At 61.6% G+C, this 15162-nt stretch overlaps 2 protein-coding genes across 3 annotated transcripts; both read right to left on the bottom strand.

Annotated features, from left to right (window-relative positions):
- Window positions 1-4216: 4216 nt before the first annotated feature.
- NAA10 (N-alpha-acetyltransferase 10, NatA catalytic subunit) lies at window positions 4217-8137 on the bottom strand. Its single transcript, XM_062183637.1, has 8 exons — window positions 7938-8137; window positions 7443-7541; window positions 7062-7120; window positions 6050-6095; window positions 5833-5948; window positions 5606-5650; window positions 4847-4931; window positions 4217-4537 (listed from the first exon to the last, which is right to left on the bottom strand). Exons 1-8 carry the CDS (start codon window positions 7956-7958, stop codon window positions 4301-4303), a joined length of 708 nt encoding a protein of 235 aa, XP_062039621.1. The 5' UTR covers window positions 7959-8137; the 3' UTR covers window positions 4217-4300.
- Window positions 8138-8418: 281 nt separating this feature from the next.
- Window positions 8419-13012, bottom strand: RENBP (renin binding protein). Of its 2 annotated transcripts, none has more exons than XM_062183636.1 (11): window positions 12962-13012; window positions 12663-12772; window positions 12484-12559; window positions 12284-12359; window positions 11988-12160; window positions 11415-11639; window positions 11095-11176; window positions 10710-10885; window positions 10469-10600; window positions 8633-8720; window positions 8419-8541 (listed from the first exon to the last, which is right to left on the bottom strand). In XM_062183636.1, the coding sequence occupies exons 2-11, from the start codon at window positions 12767-12769 to the stop codon at window positions 8420-8422; spliced, it is 1257 nt and encodes a 418-aa protein (XP_062039620.1). In that variant the 5' UTR covers window positions 12770-12772; window positions 12962-13012; the 3' UTR covers window position 8419. The 2 variants fall into 2 exon arrangements, with proteins under 2 accessions (XP_062039620.1, XP_062039619.1); XM_062183635.1 differs by having other exon boundaries at window positions 12969-13012.
- Between the last annotated feature and the right edge of the window lie 2150 nt (window positions 13013-15162).

The following is a 15162-nucleotide window of genomic DNA, read 5'->3' as shown; positions in this document are numbered from 1 at the left end:
TCGAGCCCCGCTGCTCCCACGCGGCCACGAGCAGGCCGGGCGCTGGGACCGGGGGCGCTGCGACCAGCACCCTGCATGGCTCCGCCCCGCGCCGCCCCGCCCCCAGCGAGGCCCCCGACGGGACGGGGCGGGGCGGTCCGGGCCTGGTACTGCCCCTCTCAAACCCACTGCTCCCGGGCCTTACTGCCCCGCCCCCTGCACCGGCACCTGGGCTGCCTGTGTCCCCAGCCCAGCCGCCAAGTGGCTAGGACCAGAGGGAGAGCCCCACTTGGGCCGCCCTGCTGGCGTCCCCCCATGACCTCCAGTGGGCAGTGCACCACAGCTGCTCCACACCGGAGACTCCCCACCCCCAGCCCACTTTCCCCAGCCTCCCAGGACACCAGATGGGGCCCTCTGTTCCCAGGTCACAGCCCTGAGAGTCCTAAGCAGCCTGGAGAGCTGGAGTGGGAATGCTCCCCCCCTTCTTTCCCTCCAGGCCCTGGGGCAGGGGAGGGAGTGGGGTTCAGCTATGGTTCCCCTTCTGTTCTACCCTATAGGGAGGAACAAGCCTCATTTCCTCATAGGTGGTTACCACTTCCTGCTGCCGGAAGAGGCTCTTCTAGCTCCTTTCCCCTGCAGCTTGCACCTGCCCTGTCCTAGGCCTGAGGTTGGGGGGGTACTCCCCTCAGAGCAACCCCTTCGCTAGCCTGGGGCAACTCTTAGGGCCGCCCTCATCCAGGGCAGTGGGGTTGCCTTTCAACTCTGTCCACCAACTGGAAGCCACAGGGCAACAGCTTTTCTCCAGCCAACTGGAAAGATGGAAGGTAGGTGGTGGGTGACAAGCCACACTAGACAACTGTCTTCAGTTTGATGGAGGAAGCCCTGTAATTTCAGATGGTGCCCAGGGAGGCAGGCCCACAGCACTAGATGCTGCTGAGCCCCGGATGTATCTGCCGCCTTGCGCTGTCAGCCATCAATCCTCTTGCCTGAAGAAGACACACTCCCTCGGCTGCCTGTCCTCCCAGCCCCAGTATTGAGGCCTGTCTCTGCACCACTGCCATGTGTCCACACAGCTTTGAGCTGCAAAGCCTGGGAGTCCTGCAGGCGTCCAGGACTTGGACTTCCAGCAACTGGCGTCAGATGTAGCAGTGTCGGGGCAGGCGTTCGGCTCAGCGGTTAAGATGCCTGTGCCCAATAGCACAGTGCCTGGACCTCCCTGCTAATGTGCAGCCTGGAGGCAGCAGGTGATGGCTCGAGTAGATGAGTCCCTGCCACCCACGGGAGAGACCCAGATGGAGCTCCAGGCTCCTGGCTTTGGCCAGCCCCAGTGCAGTCTGTTGTGGACACTTGGGGAACAAACCAGCAGATGGAAGATACCTCTCTCTGTGCGTCTTTGCCTTTCAAACAAAATGAAAATAATTTATTTCTTAAAAAGAAGTGCTGGGGCTGAGACTGTGGTGTAGTGGGTCAAGCCACTGCTGGCAGTGCTGTCATCCCATATGGGCGCCAGTTCTAGTCCTGGCTGCTCTACTTCTGATCCAGCTCTCTGCTATGGCTTGGGAAGGCAGTAGAAGATGGCCCAAGTCCTTGGGTCCTTGCACCCACGTGGGAGACCTGGAAGAAGCTCCTGGCTCCTGGCTTTGGATTGGCCCAGCTCCAGCCATTGAGGCCATCAGAAGAGTGAACCAGCAGATGGAAGACCTCTCTCTCTCTGTGCCTCTGTAACTCTGCCTTTTAAATAAATAAATAAATCTATTTTTATAAAGATTTATCTATTTGAAAGTCAGAGTTACACACAGAGAGAAGGAGAGGTAGAGAGAGAGAGAGGTCTTCCATCTGCTGCTTCACTTCCCAATTGGCTGCAATGGCCAGAGCTGTGCTGATTCAGAGCCAGGAGCCAGGAGCTTCTTCTGGGTCTCTCAGGTGGGTGCAGGAGCCCAAGGACTTGGGCCATCTTCTACTGTTTTCCCAGGCCACAGCAGAGAGCTGGACTGGAAGAGGAGCAGCCGGGACGCCAACAGGCATTGCAGGCGGCAGCTTTACCCTGTACGCCACAGTGCCAGCCCCATAAATAAATCTTAAAAGAAAAAGAAGTGCCAATGTTGGGGTCCTCCAGCAAGGCAGGCAAGTGTGCACGTTAGGCCGCAAACGTCCATGTGCACCCCACGCAGGCCCGCTCCAGCACCAGGAGAGGCTTATATACGCCACGGCCGCCTCAGCACGCTGTACCTGAGCCCTAAGCTTCCATCTGAGCCTGCCCAGTACACAGAAGACCCCTTGTCCATCCATCCGAGCCACAGGAAATGGCTGCTGAACTGGTCTGAACTTCCAAACGGGCTCTTGAGTCCTCTTCTGAGTGCACAGACACCCTCCCCATGCCTCATGCAGCTGCTGCTTTAAAACCTTGGGGGACTAGCCCTGCGTTTGACTCCTGTTTGGCGTTGATGGGCTTGAATGAAAACAGCCTCCTCGTCTTGTGGTCATACAACTAACGGAAAAGCCAGAGCCGCCGAGGTGAGGACCAGGGCTGCAGAACCCATGCAGCTCTGCGCAGTTATCCCAGGGCTGGCGCGGTCCGCTTTCGTGCGTGGACCAGCGGAAGATGAGCTCAGCGGTGAGGCTGCTGGCACCGTGCCCGGGGGAGACTACATGAGAGCATGAGTCAGGCAGAGGGTCCCAGACAATGACTCTCTGCGGCTCCTCCCGACTTTCCTACAAAGCAAGTTTCCTGGAAACGGGCACTTCGGGGGTCACGGCTGCTTCATCTCTGGGACCCACACCAGGCACACGGAGAGGCGGTTCCGGAGCTCGTCTGCGCACCTCAGCTCACCGGCCAGGAGGCAGCCGCTCCCAGGAGGCGGGTGCTGCACAGGCAGCGAAGGCAGCGGGGCCCCAAGACCAGTCAGGTCTGGCCGGCGGCTTGCCTTTTCCCTTCCCCTCAGGGCCTCCGCAGCTGCCACCTCCCCCCGGGAAACCCAACCGCTTCGGGAAGAAGGCGGAGGCCGAGCCCCAACGGGCAGCTCGGGACGCAGGGCACTGAACGCACTGGGAGTGCGGAGCCCGGGAGAGCCCCGCGCTCAGCACGGAGCCCTCTGCAGGACGCCGCGGGAGCCTGCGCGAGCTCGCTTCCCTCAGCGCCGGGGCGCGGCCGGCGCAGCGCGCATGCGCACCCGCCCCGCCGCCGCCGAACCAACCGGAGCCTGGGAACGCTGCCCGTCGCGGTCTGCGAACCGGAAGCGACTGACTCCGGGCGCCGAGGGCGGGACCGGCTCCCGCCTCCGAACCATACAAAGGGAAGTCCGCGGCTTGAACCAATCAGAACAAAGCCTCCTCCAGCGGCGGCTTTGCGCAGGCGCAGCTGATCAGTCTGCCCCCGCCCCGCCCTCGCGCTAGTTTCAGCTTTCTGCGCGGCCTGTTGTTGGTCACGTGTCAGGTACGGGCCAAAGAATCTAGCTATGGGAGCGGGTGGCGAATTATTCAGCCTAGCAGGGGGGCAGCGTGCCACCTGCTGTAGCTGGGGCATGAGGTATAGTGACAGCTCCGGAGTGCCGGCTCCGCTGGGAGGCAGGCGGCCAGAGGAGCCCGTCCGGGAGCAAGGAGCAACAAATTTATATTGTGCATGCAACTCTAATGGCGAGTACCTGAGTGTATGCATTTGTCAAAGCCTATGGGAATCGTACAATCCAGGGGGGGAACCCGAATGTAAACCTGCACTTGGCAGGACCCAAAATGTGAATGAGAGGAAACTGAAGGGCTGGAGAGGCTAGTCTGTACTAAACATAGCCTGTGAGTTATTCTCAAATGAGGGCCCAGGTTCAGGAATAGCTTCAAAAGGCATCATGGGGACCTTAAGCCTTAAGATGACGACCAAGCAGAGGCGGCGAAGGAAGCCAAGGTTTGACAGCGGCTACCAAGGCGAGTCCCTCCATTCTGTGCTGGGTCACCTAGCTCAGGCTGGAACATTAATGAGGTCTCTCCCAGAAGTCCAGGCCCCCTTTCCCAGGCCCAAAGCTGCTGAAAGCCATCAGACTTAGCAGTCTCACCTCCGAAGGCCCGACAGCTCTTCCATTCTACTTGGTAGGCTGCTGCGCACCCAAAGGCACTGCATGGAGCCATGTGCCCCCAAACATGCTCACACACTCTCCTTCTCGCTCTGGTTCTCTTTCTCTCTCTCTCTCCCAAACATGCTCACACACTCTCCTTCTCGCTCTGGTTCTCTCTCTCTCTCTCTCACACACACACACACACACAGATTCCCCAGGACCACGGGGTGAAGTTTATTTTGAGAGCTCCTGGGCAGGACGGTGGGCCGGGGCAGGCTCTAGGAGGCCGAGTCAGAGGCCTCCGAGCTGTCCTTGACGTCGGTGCTCTCGGTGGTCTCACTGACCTCGCTGAGGTCCTTGCTGTCCCCACCGCTGTCTTCAGCGGCCAGGCCCTTCTCCTCGCGACAGGCCTCTCCCGAGCTCGGAAGCGAACCGCCTTTGTTCTCCACCTTGTTCTCGATGGCGCCCAGCACCACGTGCCGGCCCTTCTCCTTCAGCTCCAGGTGCCGCCTCAGCTGCCGCCATGAGCCCAGGGGACATGGAGGGAAGAGACCCTAAGTCCCCAGGCCTGGGTGGGGCCCGGCGCGGCCTCTCTCAGTAAGAGCAGGAGCCACAGTTTATGCAGAGGCCACAGCGGGCCCCAGGCACAGCCATGCCCGGGTGGTCCTGCTTCCTCTAGACAGCTCTCGCGTCCCAGACAGCACCTCCCCGCGTGACAGGGCAGCAAGCCGAGGGGCACGGGGGCCAGGACTCCCAGCCGAGCAGCTGGTGGTCCGTCCCCGCGCTGGGGGCTGCCTGCTGTCCCGCCCCCGGGCTGGACTCACCTCCTCGGCCATGTGAGTCAGGTCCCGCTTCATGGCGTACGCGTCTTCCCCGTCGGCGTAGTATTTGGGCTCTACTTCACTGATCCTGGGCACAGAGGAAGACCCGACCGTGGGGCAAGTCCTGCTCCCGTCCCGGCGTCCTCCTCCCCGGAAGGGCCCGCCCACAAGAAGCCACAGTTTCCAGCACAGCTTTCCCTCTGCTCTCTCCAGCCCGGCAGGAAGCAGCACCCGAGGCCTTCACCGGCCCTGGGGCCTGCCACGCGCAGCGTCCCTGGCCTGGCCACCAAGGATGTTTCTGTGCTTGCTTTGTTAGCACAAGTCCTGAGCTGGCTTCCTCTTCCCTGCTCCTGGGCACTCACTGGCGCTGAGAGGTGGCCCGTCCCTGGGCAGGGCAGCGGACTTGATGGCCTGGACGTGGGAGCTGCTGACTCAGCCGCGACGCAGTTCCAACTAGGGGCCTTCTCCGGGACAAAGTCCCAGGGGCCTGCAGCTGGGTGGTGAAGAGTGTCTCCTCTCCACCCCCCGCCCCCAGACGGGAAGCGAGTGTCCCCAGCTCCCTCTCTCCTGTGCTGGGCACACGGCGACTCCTCAACTCACTAAACAGCCTCCTGCCTGCGTTTCTCGCTGCTTGCGCCCGGCCTCCCCCACCCCCACCACGCATAGGGAGCTGGCTGCCGCAGGCGAGTGCCCTCTCCACGCCAGCTTCTCTGTCAGCAAGCAGGAAGGCGCCCCAGCAGCTAGGATACTCAGCGTACTTACTGAAAGTTGAGGGTGTTGGAATAGAGGTGCAGGGCGGCCCGGTTACTGCAGGGGAACAAGGCACTGCTGAGCTGCACAGACTTGGCCGGGGCGGGACAGCATGTCCAGGTCCCACCCCTCTCCCCGGTCCCTCCTTCCCGCTCAGCGCACTTCCCCAATCTTCTGCAAAAGCCAAGGCTCCCCGGGACCCCCTTGCCGGTGCGCTCGCTCCCCTGCCCCGCATCCACCTCTTCCTGACATGCAGAGAGACGTATTTGGCGTTGAAGTTCTCGATCATGGCCCGAGAGGCCTGGTCCATCAGCTTCTGAGCCAGGCCGAGGCGCCGGTGGGAACGTTTCACCGCCTGGCGAGAGAAGGAGGACGGGGGCTGGGACGTTGGGGGCTGCTCCCACTAAGCCCTGCTTGCCCCCCTCCACTGCCAGAGCCTGGGGCGGGGCTACGCACCAGTGAGGTGATATGTCCGTGTGGCACATCATCTGGGTCCTCTTCCCTGCAGGAGAAAAGAGAGCAGCTAGAAAGGGGCTGGTGCGCACACAGCTGCCCCCGCATCCGTTTATAGTGGATGTGAGGGTCCCCAGACCTGCGATGGGGGACAGCTGGACCCTCCCCCCACCTCACCCCAGCGCCCACCAGATACACATAGCGCCAACAGGATGAAAAGCCAGTCTCCGGCTGTTACATAGTTGGGCACAGTGTACAGCCTTGTGAGGCACCACTCTGCAGAGAGCACCTGCTGAGGGTTGGGGGGAGAGGAGGATTCTGTGTGATACTGTAGCAGCCAACACCCAGCACTTGTCGGAATCAGAGACTGAAAAACTGTGCAGTTAGCAATGTTGTGTCAGTGTTAGGTGATCATGTGTTAACAAAGTTCCCTACAGGGGCCGGGACACTGTGGTGTAGCTGGTGCCGGCATCCCAAATGGGCGCCGCTTTGAGTCCCAGCTGCGCCAGGTCTCTGCTATGTTTGATCCAGCTCTCTGCTGTGGCCTGGGAAAGCAGTAGAAGATGGCCCAAGTCCTTGGGCCCTGCACCCACATGGAAGACGCAGAAGAAGCTCCTGGCTCCTGGCTTCGGATCAGCGCAGCTCCTGCTGTTACAGCCAACTGGGGAGTGAACCAGAGGATAGAAGACCTCTCTCTCTCTCTCTCTCTCTCTCTCTGCCTCTCCTTTTCTCTCTGTGTAACTCTGATTTCAAATAAATAAATAAATCTTTTTTTAAAAAATTACCCTACAAAAGACATGTTAATAATACAGGACACTGGTGGCGTGGGCAGCAGCGGGGAGTTACCTTCGGCTCAGTCTGTCGGTGAACTTTACACTGTACTAGAAAAGAAAGCCTAGTAGCTAACACTTCAAGAACCCCCAGCAGCATCTACGGCCAGACGTGCTGTTGACTCCCAAGCCGTCCAGGGCACAGCCCCAGAACCATGTTTCGCTCTTCCTCCTGGGTGACTCACATTTTGGCCAAGACATATCCCACAATCTTCCCATTCTCATCCTCAGCAATGTAGGAGAGCTGGCGACAGAGAAAAGGAAGTCAGAAAGCAAGTGCGTGCCACAGCTGCATTCGGCAGGCACAAGTGGGCCGCAGTAAGCCACGCCAGCCACGCCAGCCATGCCGGGAGCTCTCTGACAGCTCGGATCCTCCCAGCAGCCCCGTTTCCCCTTTGCCGGCTGGGGATCCCACTCCTACCTCCGGCTCCCTTCAGGCGCCTCCTCTCCTTCGGCCCTGCTGCCCTCACCTGCCCGTGCAGCCTCCCTGGCCTCCCAGAGCTCCCACTCAGACTGTGTTGCCCTCCACCTCGACTCCCCGGCTCCCGAACTCAACCACTGCCCACCTGGGGCCAAGAGAGGCCATGGTAGAAGTAGTACTTCATCTGGTAGTTCTCGGGCAGGCAGAGGAGGTTACAGTGCTGCATGTTCATCAGGTCCTCGGGCTGCAGGGGACAGGGCAGCGGATGCGCTCAGTCCCGGGTTGTGGCGACTAAGTAGGCCTCACCCGGCTGAGAACGCTGCTTCGCGGCTGCCGACTCCACCTCCATCCCTCTGGGCTAGGCAGGCGCTGGAAACATCTGAATTTGCACAAGGCCCGGCCCACGGCCGCTGTGCAAAGCTGTTTCACCAATGAGCGCCCCGACATCTTCGAACAGGGGGATCCGCGCCCTCCGGCTCCCCCGCACTGCTCCTCGGGCTGCTGCACTTTCATAGGCACAGTGGCCGCAGGCGCGCAGGGCCACCGGCCAGGCCCAACTGGACCCCTCGGGAGCATGCGCACGCGGCCACCCGGCCCGGCGCCCACGCGGCGCAGACAGCCTCCCGTCCCGGCCCCTCACCCTTGCATTGCGGATGTTCATAACGGCGGAGAAGCTGTCGAGTCCCAGGGGATCGAGATCGCGCAGTCAGCTGCCACTGCGCTCCGAAGCGACGCTTGGCCTGCCGGGACCGACCTGCGATCGGTGCTGCGACTGGAAGTGGAGCCGGGATCGCGGGGGGGTGGCGGCGGAAAAGGCGATGTGAAGCGGCCCTGCCACCGGCCGGAAGTGCGCAGCCGCCGGAGCCTCCCTCCTGGCCGCTCGGCCAATGCGCAAGGTAGCCCAGCGCAAAGGGCGGGCCTGCCCGCGGGGCGGCCCAGCGCGCGCCAGGAGCCAATGGGCCGAGCTGGTCAGCGCGCGGGGCGGGCCTGGGGCGGACCTGGGCGTTCCCCGGGCCAGGCGGGTGCCAGCGCTGCAGCCCGACGCGGCCCAGCGGCCGCCGCCACCCACCCACCCTCGAGCCCACAGAGGCGCACACAGGAGCGAGTGGAGCAGGCTCAGTTTTATTCCGCGCCTTGGCGGGCGGGGACAGCAGTCGGGGGAAGGGTATCGGGGGCGGGGCGGCTCAGCAGGGCACCCAGCATCTCTTCGCACATGGCTAGGCACCGTGGCACGTGGAAGCAGCCTGTGTGGAGAGGAAGGTGGGTAGGTTGGTAGAGCAGAAGGTGAAGTGGGTGCCACGAGCCCCTGCGGACCCGCCACTGTCCCCCACTCACCTTTGAAAGGACCCCCTTTGATGGTAAGGGCGACCTTTCCATCTTGGTTCAGGTAGCCAAACCATTCTCCGTACTCCGGATCGCGAAACTGGAATAGAGATGGTGACAGCTGGCGCCTGTTGGATCCGCCCACATGCCAACCCCATAACACCACTCCAGACCTGGCGCTCTGAACCTCGACACCGCGTCCAGGACAAAGATGCAAGCAGGGTTGGGGGAGGCAGCAAGCCATGCAACGAGACACCGTGAATTGGAATAAAAAGAATCGTCCCGGGAAAGATAAGAGATGGTCTACATCCTCACCGTGGCGTTGGTTGCCCAGGTGTATACATTGTCACAACTCGTTGAATGGAAATCATCTTAGTGTATTTAAATGTACTTTGTTGCAATTAAGTGTTGCTGGAGGGTTTACCTGCCTTGACACTTTTTAAGGTATGACTTCCCTGGAGTTAATGTGTCTGGCACATCCCGCACATTAGACCCCTCCTTGTCCTTGCTCTCCACGGGTTCCAAATACATCTCACCCTCCTTCTGCCCCTGCCGATGTCCAGCAACTCACTGGCCCATTCCACACTTCCTTTCTCCCGTGACCACCTGCTAATACACTTAGGAAGGTAGCTGAAGATGGCCCAAGTGCGTGGGCTCCTATCACGCATATGGGAGCCCAGGAGGGAGTTCTGGGCTCCTGGCCTTAGCCTGGGCCAGATCTGCCTGGAGAGTGAACCAGTAGCTGGAGGATCGATCAATCTCTCTCCCTCTCTCTCTGGGTTTCAAATAAATGAATAAATCTTTTGAAAAATGTATTCCTTCCATTTCATTTCGTAAAAACTGGTGGCTTCTAGTACGGCTCTCGTTGTGGGGAAGTACTGCCAAGCGTGTGTGGTGCTTGGAGATGCCTCTGGCCAAAGCCATGTGATGCAGATACCTCACTAACAGTCACGATGGAAGCAATGCTAGACTTCAACTTCGCAGTCACCACAGAGGGAGCTATCATGTCCCCTCGGCTCCCCGGCCCACGGATCCCAAGGCATACTCCTTACTCCCTCCGATCCAGATCGATCGTCATGGCTGGAGAAATGCCCCAGATCTGCGTTGGGGGTCCTGCCTGGGCTCAGCACTCTGAGCAGCTCAGCAGTCTGCTGCCGACATGGGGGCCTCTGGGAGTCCCCTGCTCACTTTCCTTCCACTTGTCGCCTTTGCTGCCTCCCCATTCCCTAAACATCTGTGTGTCCAGCCCAGATGGTTCCCTCTGAACTACAGAAACCGACATCCACCTGCTGCCCGACCCGCTTCTGCCACTTCTACTGCCCATGGCTGCCACCCTGGCCAGATCTGGCTGGCTGTGGTGACGGCCACGGTCTCGTCTGCTCCCCTTGCCCCTGGAAAGCCCAGGCCACTCTCCTAGGCACAGACCCTCCGGGCCTCTCTGCTTTTCCCCCCTCCCACTCAGTTTTGCTCCCAAGGTTGCCAGGTGTCCTTGCTGCACTACTCCTGACCTGGGCCCTGCACCCCCTTCTCCCGGGAACCGACGTCTGCCGCCTCCTTTGTCCATTGGCTCAGTGTCTCTGGCCCTGCCCCCTTCTCCCGCCATGGTATTTCCCACGGTCCCATTGTCATCTGTGTTTGCTCACAGTCTCCCCTCCCCATGGGGCTTTTTTGTTAACTAATCAGAGACCACTGCCCCCCCCCAGGGACTCTCAGACCAGTGAGGGGGAGGAGGCCCCACCCCCACCCCAGGGCTCTGCCTGCCACCTCTTCCCACTGGCCCAGGCAAGCCTGGCCCTGCCTGCCTGCTTCTCCTCCACACCCCCGTTGGGACGAGCAGGCAGCACTGACCTGGCGGAAGGTGTACTCAGCCACCTGGTAGAAGAGCTGCAGCAGGGCAGGGTCCCCGCTGTCACTGTAGCCCATGAGGAAGGCGATCATGGCTTCACTGTGGGGCCACCAGAGCTTCATGGCCCATTCCAGCTGAGAGCAGAGTGGGCGCAGGGGCCTGAGAACCCTGCCTGCCCAGCCCTCGCACAGCACCCCCACCCCCGGCCTCTGGCCCCGATTCGGTCCCTGGGTGCTCTCCCACCTGCGTGGGGCAGAGGTTGTCAACATCCTGGAAGTAGAAGAGGCCGCCGTGGTCAGGGTCCCATCCAGAACGGAAGGGCAACAAAAGGAACTTGTCAATAACGTGCGCTCGAAGTTCGGGGTCCCCTTTCCGGGCAGCATGCCGGAGCAGGAACCAGCCAGCTTCCAGCGCGTGGCCTGATGGGGGCAGGGGTAAGAAGGAACCAGCTCAAGGCCCCAACACCGCCCTCCTCCCTCCTGAACAGTGGGAGCTGCTTGGAGCCCCTAGCTCGCACCCCTGCTCCCCAACTCTGGGAGCCTCACCCCTCTTTCTCGGCCTGCTCCTCACCACAGGGTGGAAGTGGCAAAGGCAGAAGCCAAATCCTGAGGCCACTCTGCTTCCTCACCTGGGTTCTGGTGTCTTCCCAGGCAGCCAGGAAGTTCCTCGCCATCCTCTGACACGTTCTCCAGCACAGCTTGTCCATCCCTCTGCAGGGAACCAACAGAGGCAGTTCTGCCCCTAGGCAACCAGGCATCAACTGGCAACCACCACCCTCCAGCCCACAGCCCCACCCACCCAGCTCTGGGAGCCTGGGGCCTGCTGGGGCCGTCCAGCTTCCCTAGGGGCCGAGCCTCCCCGACTGCAGGGCAGGTGCGGGCACTGGAGGCAGCCCTGTGCGTGGGGATCAGCCCTCTGTCCCCGCCCAGGCCCCCTGGCCCCGCCCACCTGGATGTGCTGCAGAATCCTGCGGGCGCACCAGTCCCCCAGCTCGGCGTATCTCCCCGCCAGCTCCTCATCAGCCTCCCCGAACTGCTCGACCAGGTTGAGCAGCATCATGGGCACTGCCATGGGCTCCGCCGCTGGGGACCCTGGGAGCTGGGGCCGGCCCAGCCCCGATGGGTCCTCCCGCACCCAGCGGATGATCTGATCCATCATCTCCAGGGCCTCACTCTGGGGGGGGGGCAAGGAGAGGCCCAGCTGAGGCTGCTGTCCCACCTGTCCCGTCCCCAGGTACCTGGTGGGGTCCTGAGGACTCGGCCCTGGGCGGGAAGCCCGTGGCCTCTCATGCACTCCAAGGACACTTCACCAAGGGGCCTGCTGTGGGTCTGGCTCCTGGGCCGGGTTGGCCCCAGCCTGCTCTGGGGGCTCCCCGTCTGGGGGTGCAGGCAACTCCCAGGCAGTGGAGTCGGGGTCTTATAGTACAGGGAAGAGGGAGAGGTTCCCTGCCAACTGGGGGCAGGGCACAGCTCTCAGGGCGGGAGTGGGACCTGCATATCCCAACAGAGTTCCGGGGTGCACCTGATAATGCACTTCTCCTGTCACCCTCCACAGCTCGTTCATGGCCATAGTGTAGAAACACTCGCTGAAGATGGTCCGCTGCACCTTGACCGGGCGGCCATCCCGGGTCAGCACAAAGGCACACTTCTTGCCAGGCGGCGCCACTCTGGCATAACGCAGCAAAAATTCGCCACCTGGCAGTTGCGAAGGTGGGGTGCTGGGACTCAGGTGAGGCCCAGAACCCCCCCCCCCCAGGCACACACGGTTTTTCCTGCCTTCCCAGAGGCCACTAGGAAGATGGGCAAGGAATGTTGCACCTGCTTTTGCAGAGTCCAGAAGCGCAGAGTGGCGGAAGCGCTCAAACTTGCGGTAGAGGCGACAATACATCCATACCTGTGGGGCAACCAGAGAGCAAGCTCAGGTCTGCGGGGTGTGGCTGAGGTGAAGAGGAGCCCCCATGGCCGTACTGTGCGCACTGAGGCAAGAGAGGCCCAAGTGCATCAGGGAACACCCTTACCTGCCTCCCCTGCAGCCAGACGTATTTGAGGTCGTCGTACACCTGCCCATCACGGCCGAGGCACGTGAAGAAGCCCCTGTGGGACGCGCAGGGGTAGCAAAAGACTGAAGGGGCATCGAGCCCCCCGCTGCTGCCCCTGGAGCCCCTTGAGGGTGAGGTAGAGCAAAGAGGCAGCGCACCCATGGTCCTGGTCGTGGGAGTGCTCCATCCAGAAAGCCACCACGCGGTCCAGCTCCTGCCCTACTCGCTCCTTCCACGCCTGCATGGTGCCCCGCTCCTTCTCCATGGCCTGCCGGAAACTTGGGGCTTGGAGGTGCAGCTCACCCACAGCAACTTCCCCATCTCCCCCGGAGCTTCGGGATCCCGCCCCTCTGGGGTTTCCTAACACCCCCAGCCCCACCCCCACCTCTATGCGAGGCTTCTGACCCCACCAGCCCTCAGGGCCCTCCAGGACAGCACCCCCCGCCACGGGCCCCACCACTGGCCTGTCGCACTTGGAGACCCCTGCTCATCCCTCCCTCTCCTCCAGGAAGCCAGACTGAACTGGCCTCAGTCCCGTGACTGTCACTCAGCTGACCGAGTTGCGCCCCACCCACCCCCTCCTCCTGAGAGTTCCGCAGGGCTCGGGGGGCGGGGCTTGGAGGCACCGGCCCCGCCAAGATCTTTCAGCAGCCCAAGTTCCAGACACCGTCAGCTCCAGATTCTCTGCTCGGTGAGCAGGCAGGACGGCCTGGGACCTAGGGAGGGGCGTGGGGGGGAGCTGGGCAGGGCAGCCGACTCAGGGGTGCAGCAGCACAGGGATCCACTATAAAGACCGGAATCAGCAGGCCCTGCTGAACTATGACCTCCCAGGGCGGGCAGATGCTCTCTGTTGAGTCTGTTTCTCACCAAAACTTGGGAGGCCAGGTGGGAACTGTACAGGTAAGAGCAAGTGTCGCCCCCCCTCCTCGCTCCAGCCCTCCAGACCCCTCTCCTAGGGGCCCAGCCCTGTTTTTCCTTGCTCCCAGGCAGTCTCCCACCCTCCCTGCCAGCTGGGCAGCTGCACTTCTCAGAGAAATGATGTGGAGGGCGCTGCTTCTAGGAGCCACAATGCCCGAGGTCTCTGGACTCCCAGCATGGCTTGCGAGAAGCTTGGACTTCTAGAAGGCTCAGGAGCTTAACTAGACCTTGCACCGCAGCCCTGGGCTCTGGCTGCCGCGGAAGGTCGCAGCCCCCAGGCATAGCCCTGGATGGGGGCTCCTGCTGCTGTGTGCTAGTCTTTTTTTTTTTTTTTTTTAATTTTTGACAGGCAGAGTGGACAGTGAGAGAGAGAGAGACAGAGAGAAAGGTCTTCCTTTGCCGTTGGTTCACCCTCCAATGGCCGCCGCGGCCGGCGCACCGCGCTGATCCGATGGCAGGAGCCAGGTGCTTCTCCTGGTCTCCCATGGGGTGCAGGGCCCAAGCACTTGGGCCATCCTCCACTGCACTCCCTGGCCACAGCAGAGAGCTGGCCTGGAAGAGGGGCAACCGGGACAGGATCGGTGCCCCGACCGGGACTAGAACCCGGTGTGCCGGCGCCGCAAGGCAGAGGATTAGCCTAGTGAGCCGTGGCACCGGCTATGTGTGCTAGTCTTTGATGTCACAATGGCTGTCTCCTCGCAGGCCACAGCCGCTTGCTTGGTGGCCAGTATTCCTGCTTCAGGCCAGTCCTGTCAACCTCAAACAATTCCACTTCGGGATGCTTGGGAAGTAGGCTGGTCTCTGTCCAGCAGGCAGGTGTCCGCTCTATTTGCACCCCTCCTCCCCTGTGGCTCGTGCCTAGGAGGGCCTGGCTTTGTACCCAGCTGTCCTCGCAGCAGCCTGCACTTGTTGCCACGTGCCTCCCGAAGAGGCCCTGCCATGGCCAGCACCAGACACACTGGCGTGGCCCTTTGCCTTCTGGAGTGGCCTACTTGTAGGGGAGGTGGAAGGCAGGTGACTGGCAGAGGGCAGCTACTGGAGCAGGGTGGCAAGAACCCTTGCGCCCTTCCCAGACCAAGCACCCACAAAGCCATTGGTCAAGTCTGGCAAAGTGCACAGGGGTTCCCTGCACTTTCTGGGCCAGCCCCACAGGTACCCTTAGCTGCAGCCCTGGGCCCTTGCGCTGTGAGGTCCCTCTCTTCAACCTTAGGACCCCATGCTGGGATCCAAGGCAGGTCAGATGCGCCGGGGGTGTGGGAGGGCTCAGGGGAAGAAAGCCATGGCTGCTGTCGAGGCCAGCAGGCGAGATGGCGGCAGTGGACCCACAGGGCACAAAGCTGTAGGGAAACAGCTCACTGCAAAGAGGTTTCCAGGAGAGGTGGGATTGCCCCGGGCCTCTGATGCGCCCGCAGGCAGCGAGGGCACACATGCAGAACAAGGCGGGGGTGGGTCTGGTACCACCATCAAGTGTCTGCTACCCAGAACTGGGCTGGGGGAGCTCAGGCAACAGAGGTGTTAAGGAGACAAATGGGATGTTGAGGATGTGTGCCGCTGCACCCCTCCTTGTGGCATGAGCACTAGCTGAGAACCCAGGCCACCAGCTCGAGGTCCCACACCAGGCTCGTGGCCCTTGGGTTGGTTAGCAGTAAACTCTTCCCATCTAACAGAAAGCATACCCTCAACCCCATTGGCACTGTGCGTCAACACTTGTCTTGCTTCTTCCCTTTGGAGCCCTAGCTC

Source organism: Lepus europaeus, chromosome X (assembly GCF_033115175.1).
Source record: "Lepus europaeus isolate LE1 chromosome X, mLepTim1.pri, whole genome shotgun sequence".
NCBI classification, from domain to species: domain Eukaryota; kingdom Metazoa; phylum Chordata; class Mammalia; order Lagomorpha; family Leporidae; genus Lepus; species Lepus europaeus.
This window is presented reverse-complemented; position numbering and strand designations above follow the sequence as displayed.

Bases quoted from the DNA above. Each gene is read 5' to 3' on its own strand.
- NAA10 (XM_062183637.1), bottom strand. From the start codon at position 7,958: ATGAACATCCGCAATGCAAGG. The intron at 7,121-7,442 runs GTGGGCAGTGGT...CTCTGTCGCCAG, and splicing joins ATGGCCTCTCTTGGCCCCAG to CTCTCCTACATTGCTGAGGA. The intron at 5,949-6,049 runs GTGCGTAGCCCC...TTCTCTCGCCAG, and splicing joins ACGGACATATCACCTCACTG to GCGGTGAAACGTTCCCACCG.
- RENBP (XM_062183635.1), bottom strand. From the start codon at position 12,995: ATGAGCAGGGGTCTCCAAGTGCGACAG. The intron at 10,886-11,094 runs GTGAGGAAGCAG...TGCCCCCATCAG, and splicing joins GGGAAGACACCAGAACCCAG to GCCACGCGCTGGAAGCTGGC. The intron at 8,542-8,632 runs GTGAGTGGGGGA...CTCTCCACACAG, and splicing joins CAAAGGGGGTCCTTTCAAAG to GCTGCTTCCACGTGCCACGG.